Source organism: Chlorocebus sabaeus, chromosome 25 (genome assembly GCF_047675955.1).
Source record: "Chlorocebus sabaeus isolate Y175 chromosome 25, mChlSab1.0.hap1, whole genome shotgun sequence".
Lineage (NCBI taxonomy): Eukaryota > Metazoa > Chordata > Mammalia > Primates > Cercopithecidae > Chlorocebus > Chlorocebus sabaeus.
Genome location: NC_132928.1, coordinates 71,634,919 through 71,662,770, shown reverse-complemented (window position 1 = coordinate 71,662,770; position 27,852 = coordinate 71,634,919). Strand labels below are relative to the sequence as shown.

General features: G+C 40.9%; 1 protein-coding gene across 1 annotated transcript in view; it reads right to left on the bottom strand.

The window, feature by feature from the left end:
• Positions 1 to 404: 404 nt before the first annotated feature.
• The window catches only part of KCNK1 (potassium two pore domain channel subfamily K member 1), a 53,228-nt gene continuing 25,780 nt past the window's right edge, over positions 405 to 27,852 (bottom strand). The window contains exons 2-3 of the mRNA XM_007989821.3: positions 5,462 to 5,857; positions 405 to 1,491 (exon numbers count right to left, since the gene is read on the bottom strand). Of these exons, the coding sequence (XP_007988012.3) occupies positions 1,232 to 1,491; positions 5,462 to 5,857 (656 nt within the window). The 3' untranslated portion in view covers positions 405 to 1,231. The remainder of the gene's footprint in view (positions 1,492 to 5,461; positions 5,858 to 27,852) is intronic.

Sequence of the window (27,852 nt, the reverse complement as noted above, 5' to 3'; positions counted from 1 at the left end):
TATATATATGTGTGTGTATATATACATAGTATACATATGTATATACTATATGTATACTATATATATACTATATATATAGTGTGTGTATATAGTGTACATATAGTGTATATATCCAAATATACTATATATACACTGTATATACTATATATACACTATATATATACTATATATACGCTATATACACACACTATATATATACACACATATATATATTCTACATAGAGGCACACTTCTGATATATGAAGGCATAGGATTACAACCAGCTGTGATTTGTATTTTATTTTAGCTTCTGAACTTAAAATTCTCTGATTAATGTCACGTAATCTGTTCATTTAGGGATTTGTGTTTAAGCTCTGTGCTTTAGTGCTAGGTGGCTGCAAATCACAATGTACTTTCAAAACAGAGTATCTTAACCTTTTAATAAATCCTATTCATAACTTGTTCAATTCAAAAAAACTGTTTATAAACATGTTAGACATCTGACACCATTCTATTGCAAGAGGGTAGAAACATTTATTGCAGCAGAATACTACGGTTATTCACTCGAGTTTATTATTCCCCTTATTTTATTGTAGCAACTCTGGATTCTTTAGTATAAAGAGGAATCGAAAGAAACAAAATATCTGTAGTCTTGGTTTGAGAAGTACACTGGGATCTGGTGGCCTAAACCATATATACAGAATATAAACATATGTATACTTTATATGTACATAGTTAATGGTTACCTATGCATTATAAATAGTAAGTTTAACTTAGATTCTACAAAAATAATCATTTTGGATGGGTACATGCAAACCAGTACACATAAACCTATTTATAAAACACATCTCTAGGATTTTCTTTTTTTGCTTCTAAATATAAATTTCACTATTTAGCCATCAGCTAAATGATTTAAATGCAAACCCCAAAGTTTCCAGGTAAAAGTATAAAATCTGCTTCTAACCACAGCAGCATACTGCTTCAAGTATTCTCCTCCTATGTAAGGTCTAGATAATTTTGTCACATGTGAATTTTAAGTGCACATCCCATTTCCTCACATATTAGTCATCCTGCCAGGGTCACAGCTTCTTTGTTCCATTTTTTTTTTTTTTTAATAAGACATTGCAAACAGTAGCTATTTCTTAAAGTGACATCATTTTTGCTTTTGCATTCTGATAAAAATGAACATACTTAAACCTCTTCCTTGCACCCTGACCCTGGTGCCCTAGGATAATGCAAACAAATTCTACGCTCAATGGTTTGCAGGGCCATCCGTGCAGGCAGATGACTGAGTGGCCACAAAAGGCTCATTTTGCTTCTGGTCCTCTTTCATGCCAGCTGCCTGGTCTGTGATCGAGGAGAAGGACAGCTGGTCATGCTCTATGATGTGCACTCGATCCTCGTCCTTGTCCTTCTTCACATAGAACATTTTTCTGAATTTTTTCAGCTCATGGAGTTCACAGAAGGTTTCCAGAACTACCAACATGGCAATAAGGCCAAGTAGCAGGTAACCTGTGTGAGAAACAGGACAGTGTCTCAGTGTGATCTCAACATGGATAAATCAAGTAGCAAGTGATTTACCTCCCCACCTCATTCCAACACAGTGTTTGTTAAGGAATAAACTCATTGCAAGGTTCTTAATTTTTAGAAGTGTTTTTAAGTTCATGGCTCAAAGAGGAACTACCCATTATTAAAGAGTGAAAGATAATGAAGAATGATTTAACCTCCTATGAACTTGGATTAGTCAGAATCACAGGCTGCAATTTTTGAGAAAAAAAAAAAAATACTTGGGGCTGACGTGGCATTATTAAAGACACATAACATACTGCACTTACCCAAGTGTGATATTTCATGCAAGGAGGGCTTGCCACCTCTGTTTTATAATCAGTGGCTCACAAAATGCCAGTGATGTTTTAGAAAAGGTTTTGTTTTATCACGGGGTGCTCGAAAGAAAGCTTCATGCCTTTTTAAGCACTCAAAACTCTTACAATTTCTACTACAGAATAAGAGTTTAGTAATAGAAATTGCAGTCTAAATGCTATGGTTTGGCTGTGTCCCCACCCAAATCTCATCTTGAATTCCCACGTGTTGTTGGAGGGACCTGGTGGGAGGTAGTTGAATCATGGGGACAAGTCTTTCCCCTGCTCTTCTCATGATAGTGAATATGTCTCGGGAGATCTGATGGTTTTAAAAAGAGGAGTTCCCCTGCACATGCTCTCTCTCTTTTTGCCTGCTGCCAGCCATGTAAGACGTGACTTGCCCCTCCTTGCCTTCAGCGATGATTGTGAGGCTTCCCTAGCCACGTGGAACTGTAAGTCCAATTAAACCTCCTTCTTTTGTAGCCTGTCCAGTCTTGGGTATGTATTTATCAGCAGTGTGAAAAAGGACTAATACACTAAACTAAATCAAAATTTAAGAATGGATGTTGATATTAAATAGGTCCTTGTGCATGGCTATCTACACTTGCACCTAAATTCAGCAGCAAAGTCAAGCTCTCCATTATCTTCCAGTTGTTTTTGGACATGTGGACTATTCAGTGGCCAACACTACCAGTTTCTTACTGGGAAAATAAAGGATAACTGTTGACTCAAGTAAAATGTGTTGCTTGGAATCTGTGATGGGAAATGGTGATTTACAATTCCTTCCATCATTTTAAAAATGAGTTTTCAGAAAAAAAAGTCATCATAAAAAGGAACAGAAATGTGAAGATGAAAACTCCAAGAATAACAAAAATTCTGATTTTATGTCCCAGTGGTAAAACATTTGAGAAGGATTTTCAAAAATGTATGAAGTAAGGAAGCTAAAATTGGCAGCATAACAGGAATAAGAAGGCTGATTAGCCCAAGAATACAAAGTTTTAGTATCTTCAGAATCTGACTATAGGTTTTGAAAACAATATCATGCATTCAATGTGCTCTCCTGTACTTTAAAAATAGTAACGACATTGTTAGACGAATTGATGGATCAGTGTCTTTTCCTTTATTATTATTATTATTACTATTTTGTGAGACACAGCCTCATTCTGTCACCTAAGCTGGAGTACAGTGGCACGATGTCGGCTTACTGCAATCTCTGCCTCCCAGGTTCAAGTGATTTACGGCTGATTTTTGTATTTTTAGTAGAGACAGAGTTTCACCATATTGGCCAGGCTGGTCTCGAACTCCTGGCCTCAAGTGATCTGCCTGCCTTAGCCTCCCAAAGTACTATGATTACAGGCATGAGCCACCGTGCCCAGCCTCCTTTATCAAATTTTTGAACGCTGACAAAAATACCCACGGGGTTTCAGACAAAAACTGTGGTATTTTATCCTACCCACATCTAATATATGTTCGGAACATTCATTTGTTAGATACTCAGGTTCTTGACGCTCAAAACCTAAACTAATTCTATGTACACTGCTTTTTTAAAAAAAGATCCATGTTGTAAGAAGTGATAAAATGTTATGCAAGGATTTAGTATTATATGAAACACTGAGGAAGTAAAGTGGTTGGGCAAAATTTATGAGAAGAATTTATATAAGAGAAAATTATTGCAGCTAGCAAGCATAATTACAGAAACATTCTACTTTCCAAGTCACAGAATAAAATAAAATAAAGTAAAACAATCACCTATTATATGAAAAGAAAGTTAAGATAATGTTTATTTGGCTATCAAACTCACATACACAAAAAACATCTCTAATGCTACTGGCCTTCACCACCCCACTGTCACACTCAGATAATGCTGGTGACGTGTCAACGCATAACATTTGGAAAGCACCAGGTCATTATGTTCTATGAGTCACAAAAAGGCATATTCACTTTGAACCAGCAATCTCATTTCTTGGAAGAATATCAGAGGAAATGTGTACACATACAAAAGTATTCTTGGCCTGGCACAGTGGCTCACGCCTGTAATCCCAGCACTTTGGGAGGCTGAGACAGGCAGATCACGAGGTCAGGAGTTCACGACCAGCCTGGCCAACATGGTGAAACCTCATCTCTACTAAAAATACAAAAAATTAGCCAGGTATGGTGGTGGGTGCCTGTAATCCCAGCTACTCGAGAGGCTGAGGCAGGAGAATCGCTTGAACCCAAGAGGCGGAGGTTGCAGTGAGCCAAGATCATGCCATTGCACTCCAGCCTGGGCAACAAGAATGAAGCTCCATCTCAAAAAAAAAAAAAATTATCTGTAGTGTCATTTATAATACTCCTGAATTAGAAAAAGCTAACTAGTGAGTAATAGAGGCATGACTGGATTATGGTATGGCCACCTGGTGAATATCATATGGGCTCTAAAAATAATACCTATGGTAGCTACAGGAAATACAAAATCATCCTAAGTAACCATTTAGAAAAAAAAAAAACAAAAAACTATCGAACTTGTATGGTAGCCAGGTACTGTTCAAAGCATTCCCCAGTGATTTATGAGTGAAGTCTCTGTTTTGGCTGAGCCCACGGTTTAATGGAAATGTCAAAATACACACAATTCAACTAAGCATTTTGTAGGGTTAAGAATCACAAGATAGAGCCAAGACCGAGCATCTGGCTGCTTGAGTATCTACTATGATTTCCTAGAAAACATGACATGAGCCGAGTCATAACTTGAAAAATTCTTAAGAAGGCAAGACAGAAATGAAAACAGCAGGTACATTACACCTGCAATTCTGTGCATCCTGAAAAGGACAGGAAGGCTCACACAGAAATGAACGGTTTCTCGAAAATAGATGGTTAAGTTTTCTATGATATTATACTAAATTTAAAATGAAAACTGTTAAAACATTATAAATCCCTGGCCATCTGAATTTCAATGCCCGTTTTATTTTCCACATACAAAATTCTGGAAACAGTTAATAGAGGCTAACTTCTTCTAAAAAGAACCAGATGGACAAATGAGGTAAGCAGCTCTTTTAAGACTTTTCTGGTAAATTAAAGAGCATGATTGATAACACGCTCTATCCGAGGCCTAGTTTTCTTGGCCTTAAAATATTTAATAAAGTAGAGCAATCTTTTTTGTTTTACATTAACAGTTGGTTATCAAGTACATTCTGTATGAGGTATTTTTACACTGTCATTTATAATGCCTACGTTATTAGTAAGAAATTGATCTGCAATTTTAAGGTGCTTGTGAAAAATAACTCAGTAATAAGATTTTTGCATAAAGAGTTTTGAAGGAAATCACGAAATGGTTGAGAAGGTGGTAAATTCAGAAAACTTCTCAGTGAGAAGAAAGCAATCAGTGTTTCTATGAATAACTCCTCATTGGGAGGTGAGGTGGAGCTTGGAATGGCAAAATAGAGACAGAAGCCTGTAATCCCAGCTACTTGGAAGGCTGAGGCAGAGAATTGCTTGAACCTGGGAGGCGGAGGTTGCAGTGAGCCGAGCCGAGATTGCACCACTGTACTCCCAGCCTGGGCGACAGAGGGAGACTCGGGCTCAAAAAAAAAAAAAAAAAAAAAAAAAAATAGAGACAGAAGGAGCAGCCAGGGAGCCATAATACTCACACGTGATCCCAATCTTGTAGAGCTCTCTGAATTTTTGATTGTAGCCTTCCCCAGGCACATAATCTCCCAGGCCAATGGTGCTCAGGGAAATAAAACAAAAATAAAAGGATTCCAGGAAGTTCCAGTCATCCTCCAGGACTGAGAAGACAGCAGCCGGGATGAAGAAGAAGCAGGACACAGTGACAAACCCAAGGAGCACGGCGTGGACGATGGCCACCACCTGCTTGGGGAAGCCCCAGCGGATGTGGAAGTAGAGGACCGGCCTGCGAGTGACGTGCACGGTGATGCGCTGGACCACAGCCGTCAGGAACAGGAGGGTGAAGGGAATGCCGATGACAGAGTAGATGATGCAGAAGGCCTTACCCCCATCTGACAAGGGCACCGTGTGGCCATAACCTGCAAGGAGAACAAGGTCACTGAGGCGAACAGGAAGAGACTAAGTGGCAAACACATTTTTAAAAAATATATGCCTACCGTCTGCACTTATTGCCCTCAAACTAAAGAGAAGAGCGAGACTTCAGGTCTGCCACTTTAGAGGCTCTAGCATAATTGTCACGTCCCAGTAAAATTCAACAGTGGTCGCCATAAGTTTGGAAGTCCACCATTCTTTGTAAAATCCAACCAGCAATTCCAATACATCAGGGTCTCTGGTCTTGAATTCACTATCAGGCTCAAACACAAGTTCTGTGTGCTAAGGAACTAAGGCCCACACCATCTTAGACCATCAGGAAAAACTCATCTGAGGCCACCCATGTCACCAGGGCCAGTCTATCCCCTCCACCCCTTCACTTTCCCCAAGGATCCTCATTAGTGTCTAAACCTCAGTCTACACTCACCTCCCAAACAAACTACTCAGAATGTTCTAACAGTAACGACTGACAAATAAAGGTGTGTGAACAGAACCAAGATAATATGAGTCCAGTAAGAGGGTGGAGTAGAATCAATGAAGATAGAGGTATCAAAAAGAGGAAGAAAAATGAAGATTAAAGCACGCCATGTCACAGGATGGAGCACTGGTATACAGCACCCTTGACATGAGTAACTCCATCTTAGAAAAAGACTCCATCTAACATTTCATAGGGCTCTTTGCCAACAGGGACAAGATGTTATGCTTAATAAATAAAGTCTGCATCCAACCAGATAAGGGCAAAAACAAGCACATTGTGTCACTATCAGTCCTTGCCAGAGGACTCCGTGGCCATAAAAAGAGCAGGACATCAGTAGCTCAAAATGGCCACCTCAACTGACACTGCCTTGCTGTCAATTGTGATTAGCACTTGGCATTTGCTGGGAAGGCTCTGCTCCCACTGAAGACTCTTCGTTGCAAAACCTGTGGACCACTCGCCTGGCCCGACCAGGGGATCCTTTGTGTCTTTGTTGCTCTCCCAGTCTCCCTGGACTGGTTTGTTAACCCTTCTTCTTGTCCCTTTTCTCTTGATGTTATCTGTTACTTTGTTTGTTGTGAAATGTTTGACCTGTAACACCTATCTATTGATTAAGTATACTATTATGTATGGTTTGCAATACAATTGACTTGTGAGTGGCTTATGTGCCTATGGCTCTGACTACCGAGTAAGCAGGAGGTACTAGGGAAAATTCCCTCCTTGGAATTCCATGCACCTCCCCGCTTTTGTGACTGAAATAGCATCAGTAAAAGTCTGACACTATGGAAAGACACAAACGTGCATGGACGTGGTTATCTCTGACTCTGTACGGCTCATGAGAATACTTCTTGTCAAATATTTTGCCCAATGGCACATTCATAAACTGACACATTTCCCCTACCCCACCCCTTGTCACTTCTGTATTTTCAAAGATATCATAAATTCCACAAACAAACATTGAAAAAAGTACATTAGGACCAGTAGTTGAAACACATGTCTGTTTTACTTTCTACCAGGTTGAGGTTATTCCCAAATCAAGCCAATCAGGGGACTCTTCATCCAACCAACGCCAACAGAGAATCCAGCTGGGCATGGGGCCTGGTGGCTATTTTTAAAATCTCATGAGCACTTCATCTTAGAAGAACTAATATGTCTGAACAAGTCAATTCAGGAAAAAGCCAGCTAAATACATTTTTTTATGAAATTGGATTCTGAGAAAAATCTACATAGGTGATTATAATTGAAAAGTAGTTTCAAAATCTGATCTGTAAAATACACTCAGCTTAAAAATAAACAGACTCCTCAGTTGCAAATCCACCAAATTCTCTGCCTTACACCTAAGGCTTATACAAGTGTATGTGGATATTAAAAAGCTTCCTCGATTATTCCCACGTACAGCCTTACCACAGCAGAGGCACGGTTCTTGACCCACTGTCCCAGAAGCTACACAGTTTATGAATGAACTACAGCACAGTCCAGGAATCCTCTGAGATTGTACATCCACTTTCCCATGGAGAGATTCCAGGGCTTCAATTCTCAAAAGGGGTACGCATCCTCAAATGGTTAAGAACCACTCTTGTTCTGAGTGTCGGTTCCTGAATCCATCTGGTCCCTGCACACCCAACTACTCCTGGAATGCGGTGACTAATTTTGGGCATGATATTGAAAGAGGGAAGTGGGCAAGTTGGAGAGTGCCTTGAGAATAACATGAAGGATGGTGCCAAATAATGTTCATGCTACACATGGAAGCAGGAGCCTTTGAATGTTTCATTTTGAGAAAAAAATATGTGAAGGAAGAAGGAGACTTGTTCTGAGGAAAGCAGCTGATATCACAGAACCACCTGAACTAATGGGAGCTTCGACTTCAGCGAGGCACCAAAGAGGGATGTTCCCATGCTTGCAGAGATCCGGAAATAGAATCTGAAAATGCAACTTTATTTAACCATAAAAAAGCAAACTGGAGGCTGGGCACGGTGGCTGGTCCCTGTGATCCCAGGACTTTGGGAGGCCAAGGTGGTCGGATCACGAGGTCAGGAGTTCAAGAACAGCCTGGCCAACATGGTGAAACCCTGTCTCTACTAAAAATACAAAAATTAGCCGGGCATGGTGGCAGGTGCCCGTAATTCCAGCTACTTGGGAGCCTGAGGCAGGAGAATTGTTTGAACCCGAGAGGCGGAGGTTGCAGTGAGCAGAGATGGCACCAATGCACTCCAGCCTGGGTGGCAGAGCAAGACTCTGTCTCAAGGAAAAAAAAAAAAAAGGCCAACTCAACTGGAAAGCGTTTCACAAATGTAGTCACCAGCTTGTGACTGAAAGTGCTAGATATTAATAATAGTACTCACACGACCAGAGGGTCAAGCAGAAGCTGCAAGAGATGAATTTAGCTTTGGCACTGATTTTGTCGAGAAAACATAAGTTCAGCTGAGTCAGTTGGAATCCACGAAGGCCTTTAAGTCTATGATTTTATGACTTTTTTTGGTAGCCTTTTTATAAATTAGCTTTACTAAAAGTGTAACACACAATCCAAATTTTCCATACCATCTGTTTCAATAAATTACAGGATTTAGGTTCTAGTAGAGAAAAAAAAGTAAACAAACTTCTAGCTTAAAAATATTTTAGCTTAGGAATTTTCTCTCAAATTGTGATAGCTCTTTTCATTAGAATGTTAACTAAACCTCATTTACTAAAATGTTATCTTCAAGCAATAAAGATAATCATTATAAGATTCTAAGACCTCTCTCTGCAGTGATGGCATTTTTATGCTAGTACTGTAAAAATATTACATATTCCCACTAAGAGATTAAAAATCATCACCATGCAGATCCTTACTGAAAGTAATTTTCCTCTCCTGATGTGTACATAAATAATGTTTTGGTCATGGAAAGTAAAATTTAAAATTTACATCTCATTTGCATTCCACACACTTAGCGCAGGCCATATTGAGCAAACCGCCCTCTGCACCAACTACAACACAGCGCTTCGTTTGCAGTAGACGGCTTAATGCATCTGACGGAAACTTTCAGTCCCATTGAATTTTAGTGAAGTGGTGAATAATTTACTCAAGTCCAGTCAATTGAATCTTCAGCTAAACCATGAAGCAAAACTCATATTTTTAAATCTTATAATCATATTTAACTCCATTACAAACCACAAAGAATTTAGCAAAATGTTAATAGACCTGGCTTACTTGGGTTAAATTTTTCTAAGGCCGGTCATCACATCATTTTTGGAACCAAAAGATTGAACATAACAGACTGCTGGAAAAACTGACCTCAAAATTAGTTACAATCCTGAGACAAAGCTCTCACTCACTAATGTTCTTGTATTCTAGCCTCCTACTCCACAACTGCTGGGTTTCCTGTTATGAACTTGCACCTGTGAGGCATGTATGAGTACATGTATAATGGGTGGTTGTAATGATGACAGTCTCCTACTAAATTTGCCTTCCCATCTGGCTACTCTAATTACAACAGCCCCGACACTATGCTGGCTAATACCCAATCAGGGGCTATGCCACACTAGATTTTTCTGGTATTTAAATGCTCTCTAATGAAGGCCAAGACAGAGAACCTTTGTGGGCTCCTATTGAGTACATCAGAGCAAGTCACTGATATGCAGCTTCTTCACATATACCAGATGCTTCTGAGAAAGGTGTACCTTACAACGGCCCCACGTTATGACCCTGAGCCTGTAACAGTATCACTTATTTGCATTATTTAGTATCATATGGAACAATGTATACATTCTCCATTAAGTTAGCTTGATATATGGAAGAAGGAGGAGGAGGGGGAGGAGGAGGAGGAGGGGGAGGAGGGGGAGGAGGGGGAGGAGGGGGAGGAGGAGGGGGAGGAGGGGGAGGAGGAGGAGGAGGAGGAGGGGGAGGAGCAGCTACAGAAGAAGAACCTCAGCCTCTCCTCTTCAGCAGAGATACTGACATCAGTCACAATGTTTCCTGTTCTGTAAAACAGAATTTACTTTGCAATCCTGGACTTCAGCTTATTAATTATCTCTTTCTCCCTGGACTGTGTGGCCCTGGAGGGTAGACCACATCCTCTCCTACTTTACATTTCTCCAGGATCCCCAAACACAGCGCTGTCCAATCTACAGTGAACCATAACACCGGTGCTGTTAGTGACTTCAGTGTCACGTGGGTCAGAAACTCACTGTATGGTGAAACTCATTGCACAGTGATGAATAAGCTTCAGGTCAGGTTGACTTTTTCTGTGATTTTCATTTTGCACTTTGCTGGAAATAAGTTGTTTCATATTTTTTAAAAAAGTTAACTTCAAGATATCTTGCATACAACAGGTCTTCACAATTCCATTTTTTGACGGCAATACTTTTTCATGGATAAACTCTGTTCATCCTTCCTATCCCTGCCATGTACACAACAGGGAATGTACATCTTCTGTTATTTTGCTTATGTTATAAAAGGAAGTTTGCCAGAGAGAGAAGGCTCAAGGGAGCTCTAAATAGACTGAAGAGAAATGCTGACAGAATGAAAGTGGGCTACAGTCAATACACGTGACCAAGGAGGCACAGATGGTAAGAGGTCACAGAGGTAACAAGTCATGGCAGGTGCGAGTGGTCTAGGATTTTCTTGGATCACTTTTTACTGCCTCATTCATTTAATACTTTTCTAAACACTTATTGTTATTTCTACTCAATCATGAATGGTTTCTTGTTAAGCAAAGATAGAGAGGCAATGGCATTCCTAGTTGGGACATAGCATCAATTCTTTACCTTACAGTGGATATCTGAGAGAGGGACTAAATTAATACACTGCCCTTAAAAGCTAGAGGAGGCAGCAAACAGCTCAAGTGCCACAGGCGAGAACCTTGCACTTTTTGCAATGAAGTTTCCACTATAAATGGCAGCACAGTGAAAGAACAATCAGAAATAATAACTTAGGCAAGGGGAACTCATCATGCATCCATCAATCTGAGGAGATATGTTCGGGAAAGGAGGAATATGGGCTCAAAACAGCCATACATTGTGGCTTGCCACATGTGTACAAGCTCTAGTGTATGCAGAATTGTGAACCTTCGTAACAATTTCCAAATCCTAGCATTGCTATTTCTACTTCATAAATACAAAGACTGAGTTTTTGAGAGTTTAACCAACTTGTTCAAAGTCATACAAATAACAAATTGAGCCCATAATCTTTGCACTCTACCACTCCAGATATATTATATGACACAAAGGACATGGATGCATCAAAAGTCAACTCAAGTCCTAACATTATTTCTTAGGTGCTCTCAGTGAGAGGGTGGTGTTACTGGCTACTTGCAAAAGAAGAACAATGACATCTTTCCTATGGTTCCATGTAGCTGATTCTAAGATAGTGAGAATGAAATGAGAGGACATGAGAGCACAAAAACAATGTTTAGTAATGAACAAAGGACTGTGTAATTCACACACAGAACTGGTTGGTGGAAGGTGGAGCCTAGGGTAACTCTACAGATACCCGGAGGTGGGTCAGCAAAACATCTATCAAGGGTCAGAGAATGTAGGCATAACCTACATGCCTTTCATATTCTTGAAATAGAGTTTGCAGCCACATAGATGAACTTCTATGGTAAATAGTAGGGTCATCAATGAAGAAGATACAGAAATGTTCCTAAATTGTGACAAACAAACATGAAACATAACAAATTAGTGGTGATCTTGAAAAGTAGAGTTTCTGTGGCAATAATTAACATCAGTGATATAAGCATAAACTAAATTCTAATAAACTACTTATCTTCCTATTCAACTACTTAATTTAAATAACTCTGAAGGAATCTCTGTTTATAAATAAATATCTAATTGCAGAGATACCAGCTAAGTAAGATAGAATGTCCAATAGCCCAAAGAATGAGTTATATTCTAAAGACAATAATGTAAATATCAGGTAAAAGTAGAAATCAAAATTGTACAATATGATTATAAATTACTCAATACATAAGTACATTTTCATTGTAAAAAATTCAAACAACACTGATGCAGCAAATGTCCCCTTAACTACTCATGTCCTCTTCAATTCCAGTTCTCTCCAGAGATTACTGTTAGGAGTTTTCTTTGAATAGTACATCCTGGAGATGGCTCCATTTTGAAACATGAAAAGCTCCCTGTTCTTTAAACACAATATTCTACTCTATACAAGCACTGTAACTTATTTTATCCACCCCTCAACGGAAGGACATTTAAAGTATTTCCAATTCTTCACTATTAGAAGCAAGTCAAAGACAGTGTAGCCAGGTCCTCTGAGTCACTGGTAAGAAGAGTATAACAGAATGGGCCATACAAGCTCTGATATTCTTTATGAGTAACCTTATGCACTACACAAATTTTTGGCTTGAAATACAGCTTATTAACAGAAAGTTAAAAATAACTCCCCTAAAGCTCTAACAACCCCCTAGCTCCTGGCAGATGCCATTCTCAGGGGTAGGTACACACACAGTGCCTGGGTGGTGTGTGTTCAAATGGCAATCATCTGGCTGAAGTGTGCAGAACTGTGTCTTCCAGGTGAGAACTGGCCCCTTGCCCTGATGTAGCTTCCTTTTCCTAAGGAGTTTCTCTTATCTTCCTTGGCCTTTTTACTGGACTTCTCATGTTTGTCTGTGTTTATGATGTTTGTTTACTTAAATAGGAGCTTGCCGGCAGTATAGTGAATGTATCACATAATGACGCTTGAGTCAACAATGGGCCACATATATGACAGTGGTCCCATCAGATTAGACTGGACCTGAAAAACTCCCATCACTTAGCAATGTCGTAGCCTTCATAAGGCAATGCATTACCCAAATGTCTGTGGTAATGCTGGTGTAAACAAACCTCCTGAGCTGCTATTTGCATAAAAGTATGGCACATATGATTACAGTGTATGTATATATATCGATAATGATAATAAATGACTGTTACTGGTTTATATAGTGACAACATTTTACTAATTTTTATCATTATTTTAGATTGTATTCCTTTCCTTCTACAGGACTTGCCTGAAGCTGGTTTACATTTAACATTTTTTAAAACAAAAAATATTTAAAATAACAAAATGTCCAATGTAAACCAGCTTCAGGAAAGTCCTTCAGGAGGAATTCAGAAGAAAACACTGTTATCATAGGAAATGACAGCTCCATGCATGTTACTGCCCCCTGAAGACCTTCCAGTGGGGCAGATGTGCAGGTGGAAGATCCTGATCCTGTGTTGGCCTAGGCTAGTGTGTGTGTGTGTGTGTGTCTTAGCTTTTAACAAGAAAATTTAAAAAGTAAAAAAAACCTGAAAATTTAAAAAATAAAGCTTACCAAATAAGAATATAAAGGAAATATTTTTTTACAGCAGTATAACGTGTTCGTGTTTTAAGTTAAACGTTATCACGAAAGAATCAAAATTAAAAACATTAAAAAGTTTATAAACAAGTGACAAACGCTAAGATTAATTTATTATTGAAGAAAGAAAACAATTTTAAATAATTGAACTTAGCCTAAGTGTCCAGTGTCTACAGAGTCTACAGTGGTGAATAGTAACGTCCGTCCGAGGCTGTCACATTCACTCACCACTTACTCACCCAGAGCAACTTCAGTTCCTGCAAGCCCCATTCATGCTAAGTGTCTCATACAGGTGTCCCATTAAAAAAAATCTTTTATACTGTATTTTTACTGTATCATTTCTAGGTTTGGATATATTTAGATACACAAATACCATGTGCTACACTTGCCTACAGTCTTCAGTACGGTAACATACAAGTTTGTAACCTAGAACCATATGCTATAGCATTCAGGTTTGTACACTCTATGTTGTTCACACAATGACAAAAACACCTAAGGATGCATTTCTCAGAACGTATCTCCGTTGTTAGGTGACGCTTGACTGTAGTCTAATTTTCTCTCTTGGCATCTAGGAGTTAGCATATAGTCTTTTATATATAAGGAACTGTTTTTGTTAGATGATTTTTGCTTAATATGTAGTTTTTCTTTTTAATCTACCTGCTTATTAAGTATGTGTCCAAAATTATACAATCAAATATTTGAATTTTCTAATGTTAAAGTAAGCAATTTGGTCAAATTAAAATTTCCATAATAAATGCTTTCTTTTCTAAGCATTAAACATTTTCAGGGTTCATTCTCTATGATTTTAAAACACATATAATTATTTCTTTTGCCCCTCAAACTAGTAAATGAATGATATCCAACTCTAATGGATCCCTGTTGTCCCATTTCTATACGTTTTCTTTTCCCTAGCACTGTTTACTATTTAACTTTGAAATGTGTTGAACCTTTCTTAGCTTGAGAATTTAAATTATGATTATTTGTCCTTATTTTTTCATATTTTTAGAACTGTTTTTCCATCCATTTTAAAAATATGGATCCCTGCCATGTCTTTTCACACCACCCTCTGCATACTCTCACAGATGAAGATCATCTCATCAAGCCTTGCTTCCTAAAACTGAAATTTCAAAAGAAATATGTATGTTACATACAATTACTCAAATTCTTTATACTCCTTTTCTCCATTATCTCTAAGCTGGTGAGTACCTGGTTGACAGTCCAACTTTTGACCCATCACCTTCCGCTGTAGGAGCCTGTTTGTCAAAGTGCTAAAAAACAAACAAACAAAAAAAAAGCTTGACGTTTTTAAGTTATAACTTACTAAAATTTGCAGTAAGATATTAAATGCTATAGTAGGACAGCATAGGAAACAGACCAGGCTCTCTCCTCTCTTTCTCTCTCTCTTTCTCTCTTCTTTCTTTTCTTTTCTTTTCTTTTCTTTTCTTTCTTTCTTTCTTTCTTTCTTTCTTTCTTTCTTTCTTTCTTTCTTTCTTTCTTTCTTTCTCTCTCTTTCTTTCTTTCTTTCTTTTTTTCTTTTTCTTTCTTTTTCTTTCTTTCTTTCTCTCTCTTTCTTTCTTTCTTTCTCTTTCTTTCTTTCCTTCCTTCTTTTCTTTCTTTCTCTTTCTTTCTTTTTCTTTTTTTCTTTCTTTCCCTCTCTCCCTCCCTCTCTCTCTCTCTTTTTCTTTCTTTTGCTAATCATTGTTATTAGGCAGTTCCTTATGAATATAAATTCTGTAATAGTCTCTTTATCATCCCAGATTCCTGCAGACAATATGGCTTGGCTTGTTCAACGGTACCATCTACCGTGCACTGTGATTTTATGTCTTACTAGGTTACTGTGGGCAGGTAAATGTAGCACAGGAACATGACCCACTACTGGATATGGGTAATAACCACATTGCTTCACGATTTTAGTACAGCTTTCCCCCAATTCCAAGCAGTCACATCTCAAAAACAGAATCCCACCTACGGCTTTTCCATCCCAAAATGTACTGACACTGCCTTGGTTGCGGGGGTTGCAGAAGAAGGGGGACAAAACGCGATGAGAAAGCAGCTCTTGTGAAAAGGTGGATTTGTCCCCCTCTCACCAAAGCTAAAATAAACTCATCCTCACTCATCCTCACTGCTCATCCTCCCAGACACAAACCAAATGGGCTTCTTACTCAGTACTGGCCATCTCTCAGGCAAGATTCCCCTTTAATATTTTCTAACTAAATTACATGAACAGGTTAACTAGAAAATATTTAAAAAACAACCATCTATCTAATTCTGTAACGGAGTATACTTACAATGTGTTATGACTAGGACCAAAAAAAGGAAATAAAAGAGACTGAAAATGAAGTTTGGGGCTGGGCATGGTGACTCACACATGTAATCCCAGCACTTTGGGAGACTGAGGTGAGAGGGTTTCTTGAGGCCAGGAGTTCAAGACCACCCTAGTCAACACAGTGAGCTCTGTCTATACAAAAACTAAATCAATGAGCTGGGCATAGTGGCATGTGCCAGCAGTCGCAGCTATCTGGGAGGCTGAGGTGGGAGGATCACTTGAGGCTGGGAGGTTGAGGCTGCAGTGAGCCATGATCGTGCACCACTGCACTCCAGCCTAGATGAAAAAAGAGGCTCTGTCTCAAATTAAATAAATAAATAATAAATTTATAAATAAATAAATGAAGCTTTGTCACCCTTGTGTGAAAGCTGATCACATGAATGGAGTCATTTTTTGTCATACCCAACGAAGACAGAATCAAGAAGCCAAGGGGAAAAGCACTCCGGGTAAAGAATATTGCTCCAAAAAACATAATTCTCTGCAGGCCTAGCAGCTGACACTGCTTGCAGTAACCTGAAACCAGTGTTGTCTAATGACTAGTGAGATGACCTGCTGTAACTCTCAGACTGGGTTTGCGCACCGCCCTCACTTACCAATTGGAGCTTGCCAGCTCCTCAAAACCTCACTGGTGCCAATGAAACTTCTCAAAGAGCAACTTGCAACATTTCTCCTTTTTATAAAACCTCTAACCTTCTCTTTGTTGTTCAGAGATAGCATTTTCAGTTCACACCGGAGACTCTCTCTTCCAGGTTTGTAAACCAGTATTGCCAGTGAAATTCTCTTTTCTGTTATCTAGCCATCCTGGCGGTCCTTTGGATGATACTTGTTTAATCCTGCAACCCATTTGAAAGCAGAGATGTCAATATTGCAATTGCTGATGGTCTCACAAACCTGTTGTTTCCTTCAGCATCCTTTCCTAGGGACTTGGAATCCACAAAAGTAGAATACTTTATGATTAACTAAAAATGACAAGAAGAACTACCAAGCATAAGTTAAAGAACTGTCTAGTATGCCCTTGGCATTGGAGCAGTTTTTTTTTTGTTTGTTTTTGTTTTTTCCCCCACGTTATCTCGGTTGCTCCTCATCCAAGGGTGTCTTAGTCTGTTGAGCCTGCTACAAAAGAATGCCACAGGCTGGGTGGCTTGTAAACAACAGAAATGTATTTCTGACAGTTTTAGAGGCTGGGAGGTCTCAGATCAAGGCACCAGCAGATTCAGTGTCTGGTGAGGGCTGCATCCTCATAGCCTTCTCACTCTAATCTCACAAGGCAGAAGGAGGACGGAGTCCCTCCTGTGTCTCTTTTATAAAGGCATGAGCCTCATTCACGAGGCCTCCACCCTCATAACCTAATCAAATGCTCTACCCAAATGCTCTACCTCCTGATACCATCACCTTGAGAGGGTGGGGGTTAGGATTTCAACGTATTAATTTGGGATAGACACAAACACTCAGACCGTAACATTCTACCCCTGGCATCCCAAAATTTTATGTCCTTCTCACATGCAAAATGCGTTCAGTCCATTCCAATGGTTCCAAAAGTCTTAACTCATTCCAGTATCTACTTGAAGGTCTGTAGTCCAAAATCTCATTTAAACAGCACCTATATCATACACGGGTGAGACACAAGGTATGATTCATTCTGAGGCAATTTTCCTCCATCTGTGAGCCTGTGAAATTAAACAAGTTAAGGGGCTTCCAAAATACAACGGTGGGACAGGCATAGAATAGACATTCCCATTTCAAAAGACAGAAAAGAATAGAAGGAAAGAAAAGAAGAAAGGACAGGTCCCAAGTGAAGTCCAAAATTTTGTCTCGAGAATAATCTTTGGCTCAATGCTCTGTTCCCCAGGTCCCCTGGGGCTGTGGTCCTGCCTTCCCAACCCATTGGGTTGGTGGCCCTCCCCAAAGGCTGCTCTGTGCCCTTGTGGCTCCCAGAGCTAGAATCCTGTGTATGGCTCTACAGGTCTAGGGCTGCTGGGGTGGTCCTACCACTCGGCTATCCTGGATGTTGCTCCAGTAAGGGCTCTCTGTGGAAGTCCCATGCTTGCCTGCACAAGCTTTTGCACATTGGAGCTGTGATGGAGGTGGCAGCCCCAATTACTTCTGAGTCACCTTGAGCAATAGGTTCCACTTGGTTGGCTAATCTCCTTATCAGACGGTCATTTGGTCGCAACCTTGGTGTCCTTTCCCAATGTGCCTTCTCATTCATTTACTTATTTTTTTAAGAGATGGACTCTCACTATGTTACTCAGACAAGTCTCAAACTCCTGGGTTTAAGGGATCCTCTTGCCTCAGCTTCTCTAATAGTTAGGACTACAGGCATGAACCACTGTGCCCGATATCTCATTCTTTATAATACGGCTGGGGTGAGAATTTTCCAAATCTTTAAGTGCTGCTTCCCTTTGATTAACAATTCTGTCCTTAAATCTTTTCTCTCTTTTCACATTTTAATGTAGGCTGTCAAGGGAAGCCAAGCCACAACTTTCACACTTTGCTTAGAAATTTCCTTATCCAAATATATAACTTCAGTGTTCACCACTTTACCTTCTGCAAAACACTAGAACATAGGCACAATTCAGCCAAGTTCTCTGACACTTTCAAAAAAAGATGTTTTTTTCTTTTACTTTAAGTTCTGGGATACATATGCTGAACGTGCAGGTTTGTTACACAGGTATACAATGTGCCATGGTGGTTTGCTGCATCTATCAACCCGTCATCTAGGTTTTAAGACCTGCATGCATTAGGTATTTGTTCTGATGCTCTCCCTTCCCTTGCCCCAACCCCTGATGGCCTTTTCTCCATTGTCCAATAACATGGTCCTCATTTCCCTCTGAGACCTCATCAGACTGGCCTTTATTACCCATATTTCTGTCGACGTTCTGTTCATGATCACTTAGGTATTTTCTAAGAGGATTAAGGCTTTCTTTATAGCTCTCCTCTTTTCTTTCTGAGCCTTCACCAGAATCACCTTTAAAGGTCAATTCACAGCAATGTAGGCTTTTTCTAGTGTGCACCTCCAAACTCTTTCCAGTTTCTACCTATTACCCATTTCCAAGGCCGCTTCCACATTTTTTTGGTATTTGTTAGAAGCACTCCCACTTCTTGGTGCCAATCTTTATATTTGTCAGGACTCTCTGGAGAAACAGAAGCAATAGGATATATATATAGATACATAACAAGAGATTTATTATGGGAATTGGCTTATCCAATTATGGAAGCCAGCGAGTCCCCTGGCATGCCATCTGCAAGCAGAAGAACCAGGAAAGCCAGTGGTGTAATTCTGCCCAAGTCTGAAGGCCTGAGAACCATAGAGGCCAAGGTCATAACTCCCAGTTCAAGGTCACGAGAAGAGAGATGTCTCAACTCAAAAAAAGACAAATAGCCCTTTCTCCCCCTTTTTGTTCTATTCAGGCCCTTCATGAATTAGATAACGGCTGTCCACATTGGTGAGGATGGATCTTCTCTACTCAGTCTACTGATTCAAATGCTAATCTCTTCCAGAAACACCCTCACAAATGCACCTGGAGGTAATGTTTTACCAGCTATCTGGGCATCCTCTAGCACAGTCAAGTTGACACAACAACTAACCATCAGTCAGGGAAGGTGGGTATAGTGAGGCCAACAGACCAGGGGATATTTGCAATGGAAAAGATAGCTTGTTCAGGTTTCAAAAGTGGTGCATGCCATGACATGCCATGCTGTGGGGGCACCTAGGGAAACATCAGTTGGTCAGGACACAAAGGAATCAAGGGGGGAACTTTACTCTGGTTTCTGCAGGAATAAATGGGTGAAGCAGCATAAGCAGGTTTAGGGTTGGCTAGTTGGAATTATTTCAGCAAGCTTCGGAATATAGGAGTTGTCCTGTTGTCTGGTGCCAGGCTCCGGGGTGACTGAGGCAGAGCACTAGTGGCTCAGAATGTGAAAGCCTTATAAAGAAGGTGGCTGGGGATGGGGCTCCAGAGTGTTCAGTTTGCACAGGAAAGGCATGCTCACAGGTGAGTCCTTTACTATCCTTAGAAACTGGCCAGCCCTGGGAAGGGCAGTTCCTTCAGGGTCAGCAAAGCCCAAGATGTCAAAGCATCAGAATAAAAAAGATAATACAGAAGGAGTGTGTGACCAGAGCCAAGTTCTGCCAAAGAATGTCCACCAGCATGGCCTAGAAACAGTCCCAACCCAACCCAGAGGAGCTTGTTCTAGTAACCAAACCAGGAAGCATCCAGTGTACTGGATAGTTATAGGGGAGACGTGCTTGAAAGCATTTAAGAAAAAGTCAGGGAATGTGGTCTATGGAGAGTTATGGTATGAATAGCATGAGCTCCTGAAACCTTTAAATCACCCCATGCTTGTTATTTGTTAACTCTTGTTCCCCCTCACCCCAGACCTGTGAAGAGCATTCCAGTGAGAAAATGAAAGGAAAGCATTTGGTATGTTATGCTTTAAAGGTACAACCTCCTTTGATCTTCATATCAGCTCTTTCAGATAAGCATGCATATCCCTATTTTATAAATAAAGAGACTAAGGGATTAAATAGTTTTCCAAAGATCTGAAAGCAAGTGCGTGATGGGGGCAGGATTTGAACCATGGGTTTATCAATCTTTTATGTCTGGCCTCAGGGATAGTGGCAAGGAAGAATGAGGAAAAATCAAAGAGGGATGATGACCAACGTAGAAAATAAAAGCTAGAGAAAGAAATCCCTGGATGTTTCCAGAATAAAGGGTTACTCTGAGATAGAATAAAGAATAAAGGGTTACTCTGAGATAGAATGGACCTAAGACAACAACCATAGACCTAACCCACCCAAGCGGGAGCTCCCAGGAAAACAGGTCTCAGCCCCCATGATTCAGTGGCCTTCAATGAGAGTGAGGCTACAGCTTCAGAACACTTGTCCAATCCTTCCTGGAGCTGAGCCTGATTGTTGCTTGGCCCTCTTCGCCTTTAACTCATGGCAGCCTTTGCCGTGGGGTTACTCTCAGGTAAAGGCTACCTTTGTTGCCTTATCACTTTTGTTCACTTTTGGCCTCATTTAGGTGAAATGTCCAGGTCATCCCTTGTCTTTCTGTCCCCAATTCCATGAGAATAAGAATAAGACGGTTTATACATCCTCATGGTGAATGTAATCCACATAAATGTCTTGTAGGAGAGAGCAGCCTGTCAGAGACGAGGCAGTGTCATCAACGTGCCCTGGCATTCTCACACTAGCTGCTGCTGCCATACCCTTGACAGCACTTACGTCCACTTCTGTATAGGAGTCAGCACACTGCACATGCCCTGCTTCCATCTGCGTGTCTATCAAACACAGACCCACCTTTCTACCTGGGACATTTGAAGAGACAGTTAGAAAGCTGACCCTGATTATTTCATAAAACAGAATAGCAAAGGGAGAATCATATATTATATTCTAGTGTGCCCCTTTTTCTTTCTTTTTGATATTTTCCCCTCTCACTTTCTTTACCATTTCTTAGAAATGTTAACAACAGGACAACATAGTGAAGATAAGATAAAGAAGCTAACAGAGTGGATACATCCAGTTTTTCCTAAAGCCTCAATATTTTAAATGAGGTTGCAAATCTATTAACCAAAGCGGTATTTCTTTCACATGCCACCTCCTCTGGGTTTGCCTTCAGGTTTGACATAATTATCCTGCAGCCATCACTACCCTTAGGTTTAAAAGTTATTATACTGTAAAGCCTTTTCAGTAATGCACTTTTAGAATAAGGTTTTTAAATTCGTGCTGTAGGCATTTTTCCCCAGGGCGTAGATGCTGTGCAGGCAACTCAGGATTTAGATTTCTTTTCCTTCAAGAACAGCTGGGCACTTTGCCCAGTGGAAGACAGACTGCAAAGGTAATGGGGAAAATGCTGGATGACAAGAAGACACACCATTTACTTGATGCTGAATTCCCACACTCCAAACCTGCAGATAATCAATACAGCTCCCGCTTGGTCCCAAAGCTTGACTGAGACTAGAAAGCAAAGTAGTTCTAAATTCTCATATTATGTAAAGGGATGCAGGAACCCTAGATGCTCTGTAGAATCAAAGCAAACCTCTGCTCCTTCATTCCCTTCATTCACAGGAACTCAGAACAGCCACTTGCTAAGGCTTCCGGTGCCCCTGGGAGGAAAACATTGTGTCCATTTGCCTTGGAGGGGATCTCCATACCTTTTGGAGGAAGACATTCTTGAAATGAAGTCAACAGTTTTTTGTTTTTTCTATTGTTTGAAAGACTTTATTTAGGGGAACAGGTTGAGGAATCACATTTGCTAAATTTGAATCCTGGTTCTGCTTCTCATTAGCTATGTTTCCCTGAAAAATGTGATGCCTTAGTTTCCTAATCTGCCAAATGTGAAGACTATTTCCTATCTCATGCAGGTGTTATGAGGATTAAATTAAACAATCCATGTGAAACATTTAGTACAGATGCTGCACATATGAAGTACCATGAAGGCAAACTCTTCTATTGCTGTGGAAAGAAAAAACCAATTGAATTATCTCCACAATAGGTACACTCCTTCATATTAGCCACACTCTTCCTAGCTATACTAGTTACAAATAACCTATACGCTCCCCTCTGTTCTCTGCACACATTTTAATATTCCCCAAGTCCTTCAAGAGACCTTCTTCCAACTAACAGTTAGATGTTATTAAAGCGGTCCCTGACAATAACTAAAGACTTAACACCAGTGCTTGGGACTACAGGCGCCCACCACCACACCGGGCTAATTTTTTTGTATTTTTAGTAGAGACAGGGTTTCACCATGTTGGCCAGGATGGTCTTGATCTCCGGACCTCGTGATCCACTTGCCTTGGCCTCCCAAAGTGCTGGGATTACAGACGTGAGCCACCGCACTCAGCCTACTTCTTAAATTAAAATCCTTCAATGATTTCCCATTGCAAATATTGGAAATAGAATGTAATCTTTGATTTCTTGAAATGGTTTATAGAACTCTACAAGATCTGGCCCCTGACGACCTCTCTGACCAAATGTCTTACCATTGTTCCTCTCACCACATCCCTCTGGATAGAAGGGCCTTCTGTCTACTCTTCAAAAAGCTTGAGATCCTAGCTCAGGGCCTTTGCACTCACTGTTCCCCTGGTTTGATGCCTTCTGCACTCAGTCTCACAAGACTGGCACCTTCTCTTCACTCAGACCTCAGACCAGTATCACTGTCCCAAGAGAAGGCTTTCTCGTCACCCTTCCTAAAATAGCCTCACTCCCTCCCCAGTCATGCTGAAGCTCAGAATCCTGTTTCAATTTGTTGTAGCACCCACTCCTATCTAATTGAATTAAGTACCGATTGCCTTCCCAACTAAAATGGGGACAGGGAACTTGTTTGTCTTGTTTATCATTGTATGCCTAAGTGCTAAGAGCTGCTTAGTCAGAACTATGTGCTTAACGAATATTTGTTGAATATGTGAATTAGTAGGTACTATGGTCTGACTGTGTCCCCCACAATTCATGTGCTGGAAATGGAATCCTCAGTGCAACAGTGTTGGGAGGTGGGGCCTTCTGGGTGGTGTGTAAGCCATGAGGGCTCTTTCCTCATTAATAGGTTGAAGCTGCTATAAAAAGGGCTTGTGGGAGTGGGTTTATTCTAGCGCTCTTCTCTTCTGCCACGTGAGGATGCAGGAAGAAGGCCTTCATCAGAGGCTGGTGCCTCGATCTTGGACTTCTCAGCCTCCAGAACTTTGAGAAATAAATTTCTGTTCTTTATAAATAACCCAGTGGTATTCTCTCACAGCAACCTCAAACGGACCAGGACAGTAAGTGGTCTGTTTAAGAAGCGCCATGAACCCCCCTGAAATAGGTGGCAGTTTTATTGCAAAGAAATGTGAACTGCAACAGTTGTCTCAGAATTGTGGCACCCTGGGTAATTTTTGTCTTGTTATACTGTTTTAGTTTTTGTTTTCCTATTCTAAATATTATTTGTTGACTGTGAGGCTGGGTTTGGGGTCAGGTAGAGGGTTGGACAGGAATTAGGTGAATTTAAATGTTGCCCTGTCTGGAGATGCTGCTAGCGGTGGTATAAGTGAATCCAACCCTACCACATTCATGCACTAAGTAAGGAGAAGTGAAGCAGTTCTGGCTCCTCCTGCCAAGTCCACACCCACTTATGAGGTCCCAGTCTCCATCTCTCTTCTTCTAACTTCTGTAAACAGGTAACAACAGGAAACAGTCTGAGGATAAGATAAAGAGAAGCACTGCCTGGGAGGAGGTACAGTGTTTAAAGAGAACTGACCATAGGGAAAGTGCTGCGCTCACAATAGAAGCTCAACACAGAAAATGTTTTATCTTGGAAGAAAATGCAAAACCATGAGCTCTACACAGACCTGGATTCCAGTGAGTGTGTAGTGAGTGGACCAGCTGCTCACCCGGAACATGCCCACTGGCCATTTTATTTCAGCCAGTATCCACAGCCTCCCCATTCGCTGCTCAAAGTCCCTTATGTATATTCTAAGTCCCCACTTCTCTCACCAAATCCAGTCCTCTATTCCTAACCACCTGAGGATGTGCCATAGTCACCTATAACCCCACATATCTACGACTGAACTAGCAAGCTCCCCTCAAACCTGCTGTGGCTCAGAGATCAGCTCTACTTCTCTGACTCCTCCTTCCTCAACACTGACATTAAAATGGCACCAAGAGGCCAGGCATGGCAGCTCATGCCTGTAATACCAGCACTTTGGGAGGCCAAGGCAGGTGGATCACCTGAGGTCAAAAGTTCGAGACCAGCCTGGCCACCATGGTGAAACCCCATGTCTACTAAAAATACAAAAAAAAAAAAAAAATTAGCCTGGTGCAGTGGCACATGCCTGTAGTCCCGGCTTCTCAGGAGGCTGAAGCAGAATTGTTCAAACCCAGGAGGCAGTGGGTGTAGTGAGCCGAGATCATGCCACTGCACTCCAGCCTGGGTGACAGAGTGAGACTCTGTCTCAAAAGAAAAAAAAAAAATGGCACCAAGAGCCACTGACTTTGGAATGATTTCCCAAATTCATTGTTTTTTCTCTATTACCACTGCTGTGTCTTAGTTTGGGTTGTTCTACCCTGTCCATCCCCCACACCATCACTTCCCATGGCCACAGGCTAAAGGGCAGATTCCACAGGTCCTCTCGGTATCTCTCACAAACAAGCCCTGCCCATCTGTCCAGCCTTACTGCTTGCCTGCGCCTGCATCAGAGAACCAGGACATGGTCTCAGAACATCCCCTGCCCTTTCACACTTGCATGATTTTGCACATGCTGCTCCCTTTCATCTCTCTGACTTGTCTTCAAGCTCCTCAGGGCCAGTCTCCGCTCACATGCCCTTGTCCCCTGTCTGTCCCTACCATGGAGCAGAGGAAAGTTACACAGTTCCTTTTCTCACCTCTCCAGAAGCTTGCAGTGACCACATGACAGAGCTCTGGCTAATGAGATCAAAGTGGAAACCTGGAGGGAAGCTGGTTTGGGGGAATCTTTGTTCCTTCTTGCCTTTATCACAAACAACACATCTGCAGCTAAGCAGGCATCTCATGAGGTAGAGTGACTAGCATGAGGTCAAAGCTAGAGTGAGAGACCAGAACATGATGCCCCAAAAGCAGGAAATTCCTTATTGCTGAGCTGAAGACAATGAAGAAGAAGATGCAGGGGAGCTCTCTGCCCTCCCTCTGTTTGCCTAAAAGCAGGAGACAGATGACTGGCAAACACACAAGGTATCCTGCCCACCTCTCCACCAAAGGCTAACCACTGAAGACAGCTGTGACCCTCATCAAACATGAGATGACACCGGAAGAACTGATATCGACAAGTTTTATTAACTAATCTTTATCTGCCCTGCCATTTGTTTGTCTTCTGCCCAAGCTGCTCCCCTAGACACTCGAAGTCCTTTTCTTTTGTCTTGTCACTTGCCTTGAATTTATTGTTCTTTGTTGAAGATGCTATCTAAGCCACTGCTTTGAGTTACCATTCATGAGGTTTCTCTCATGGGACATGCACTGCTTGTGTTAATAATCTTGCTTGTTTTTTTTCTTGTTAATCTATCTTTTGTTACAGGGATCTCTCTCAACTACTTATGAACTTAGGAGGGTTGAGGAGAAATTCCATTTCCTCCCTGACACCAGCACAGGAGGAAGGAATGGCAAGCCAGGAAGTGCCAACGGGACCCCGCCGTGTTAAGTGGGGATATAACACCCCATCTGCTTACTTCCAGACCTTACAGTGTGAGAACATTTACATGTCCCTCCTACAAATTTAAGCCACTATAAATTGGGATTTTTGTTTACTGCAGCTGCAAGCAATCTTAATCGGTACATCACTTGTATTACAATCATCAGTTTAGATGTTTCTCTAAGATACGAGCTGCTTGCCTACTGAGTCTATTTGTCTCTCTAACCCTGAAACCCTGACATAGGGCTCTGCGTGGAGCAAGCTTGTAGAAGCCTATGAAACTTGAGAGGACTCAAAATACAGAGGAAAGGAGCATTTTAATCAGGAGGTGGTGTGCTCTGGCTGAAGATTCTTCATCGTGACTCAGCCCTCCGACAGGCAGAAAGTAGAGTGAAAACACCTGGTGAGAGCCATACTCTAAGCAACTACAGAGTGTCCTACATAGAAAGTCTTCCGGCTTGTCTGTGCTTCCATTTATTTGCTGAAGAAACTTATCATTTCAGAATAAACTCACTAGATTTTAAAAGAGATGCCAATTTAGACCAACACCCTCAGGCGTCGCCTATGAGAAAAGTAGAGCCAGTTGGCTGGAGACGGTATGGCTCGCTCCTATAATCCCAGCACTCTGGGAGGCCAAGGTAGGTGGATCACCTGAGGTGAGGAGTTCAAGAGCAGCCTGGCCAACACGGCAAAACCCCATCTCTACTAAAAACACACAAATTAGCCAGGTGTGGTGACACAAGGCTTTAATCTTAGCTACATGGGAGGCTGAGGCCTAAGAATCACTTGAACCTGGGAGGTAGAGGTTGCAGTGAGCTGAGACTGAGCCACTGCACTCCAGCCTGGCGACACAATGAGACCCTGTCTCAAAAAAAAAAAAAAAAAAAAGAGAGAGAGAGAGAGAAAAGCAGAACCATAGTACAAGAGCCAGACCTGACCCTCATTCTCTACACTATCCCAGAAAACCACTTCTTTTGGAGCAATTTACAGTACTCACTTAAGAGATTAAAAATACACATGTAAAATGTTACCAAAGTTCCATCACAGGGAAATCAGTTCACATGAAAATGACTTTTGAAGTCAGTTCACTTGATCATTAATATCTAACTATAATTAATTAGTTCCAAGTCTGTTTTATCTTTCAGTGGAGATAAAATTAGAATATAATGAGTCTGCTGAATTCAAGCTAATCAGTAGGTCAAAAGCAAGGTTAGGTTTCCTGAGAGTCCTTTAGAGTTCAGCAATAAGAATTCCAATTATTTCTTTATTACTTCACTTGCCCACCTGGCAGTAAGTCAGTCTCAGCAGTTAAGTCCACACTGACACCAACACTACATAATTGATTATTTCTTATAAGTGTTTCCACGCCTTTTAGAAACTATCTGTGGTGCAAAAAAAAATAAAAAATTCTCAGAGGAATATGTTTCCAATTTATTCAGATGTTACCAAGAACATTTAACTCTTCAAACCAGGATTATTTGGTTTTCTCCCTGCAGCTTCCCACATGCCTGGTAGGATTCCAGTCTTTCTCAGTTGGAGAAAAGAAATCTTACCTTGGATCTCTCTTCAGATAGAAAGCTTACAGTCCCCTTTGTGAATCCTCATTTGAAAAATGAGAAGATTGAAGTAATAGTAACAATGCCTTTTCTACTCAACTTCTTTTCTATTCGTCCCAATGCCCCAGACCACCAACTGCCCAGAGCAGGAAACAGGCAGGGGAAGAGTCCCACA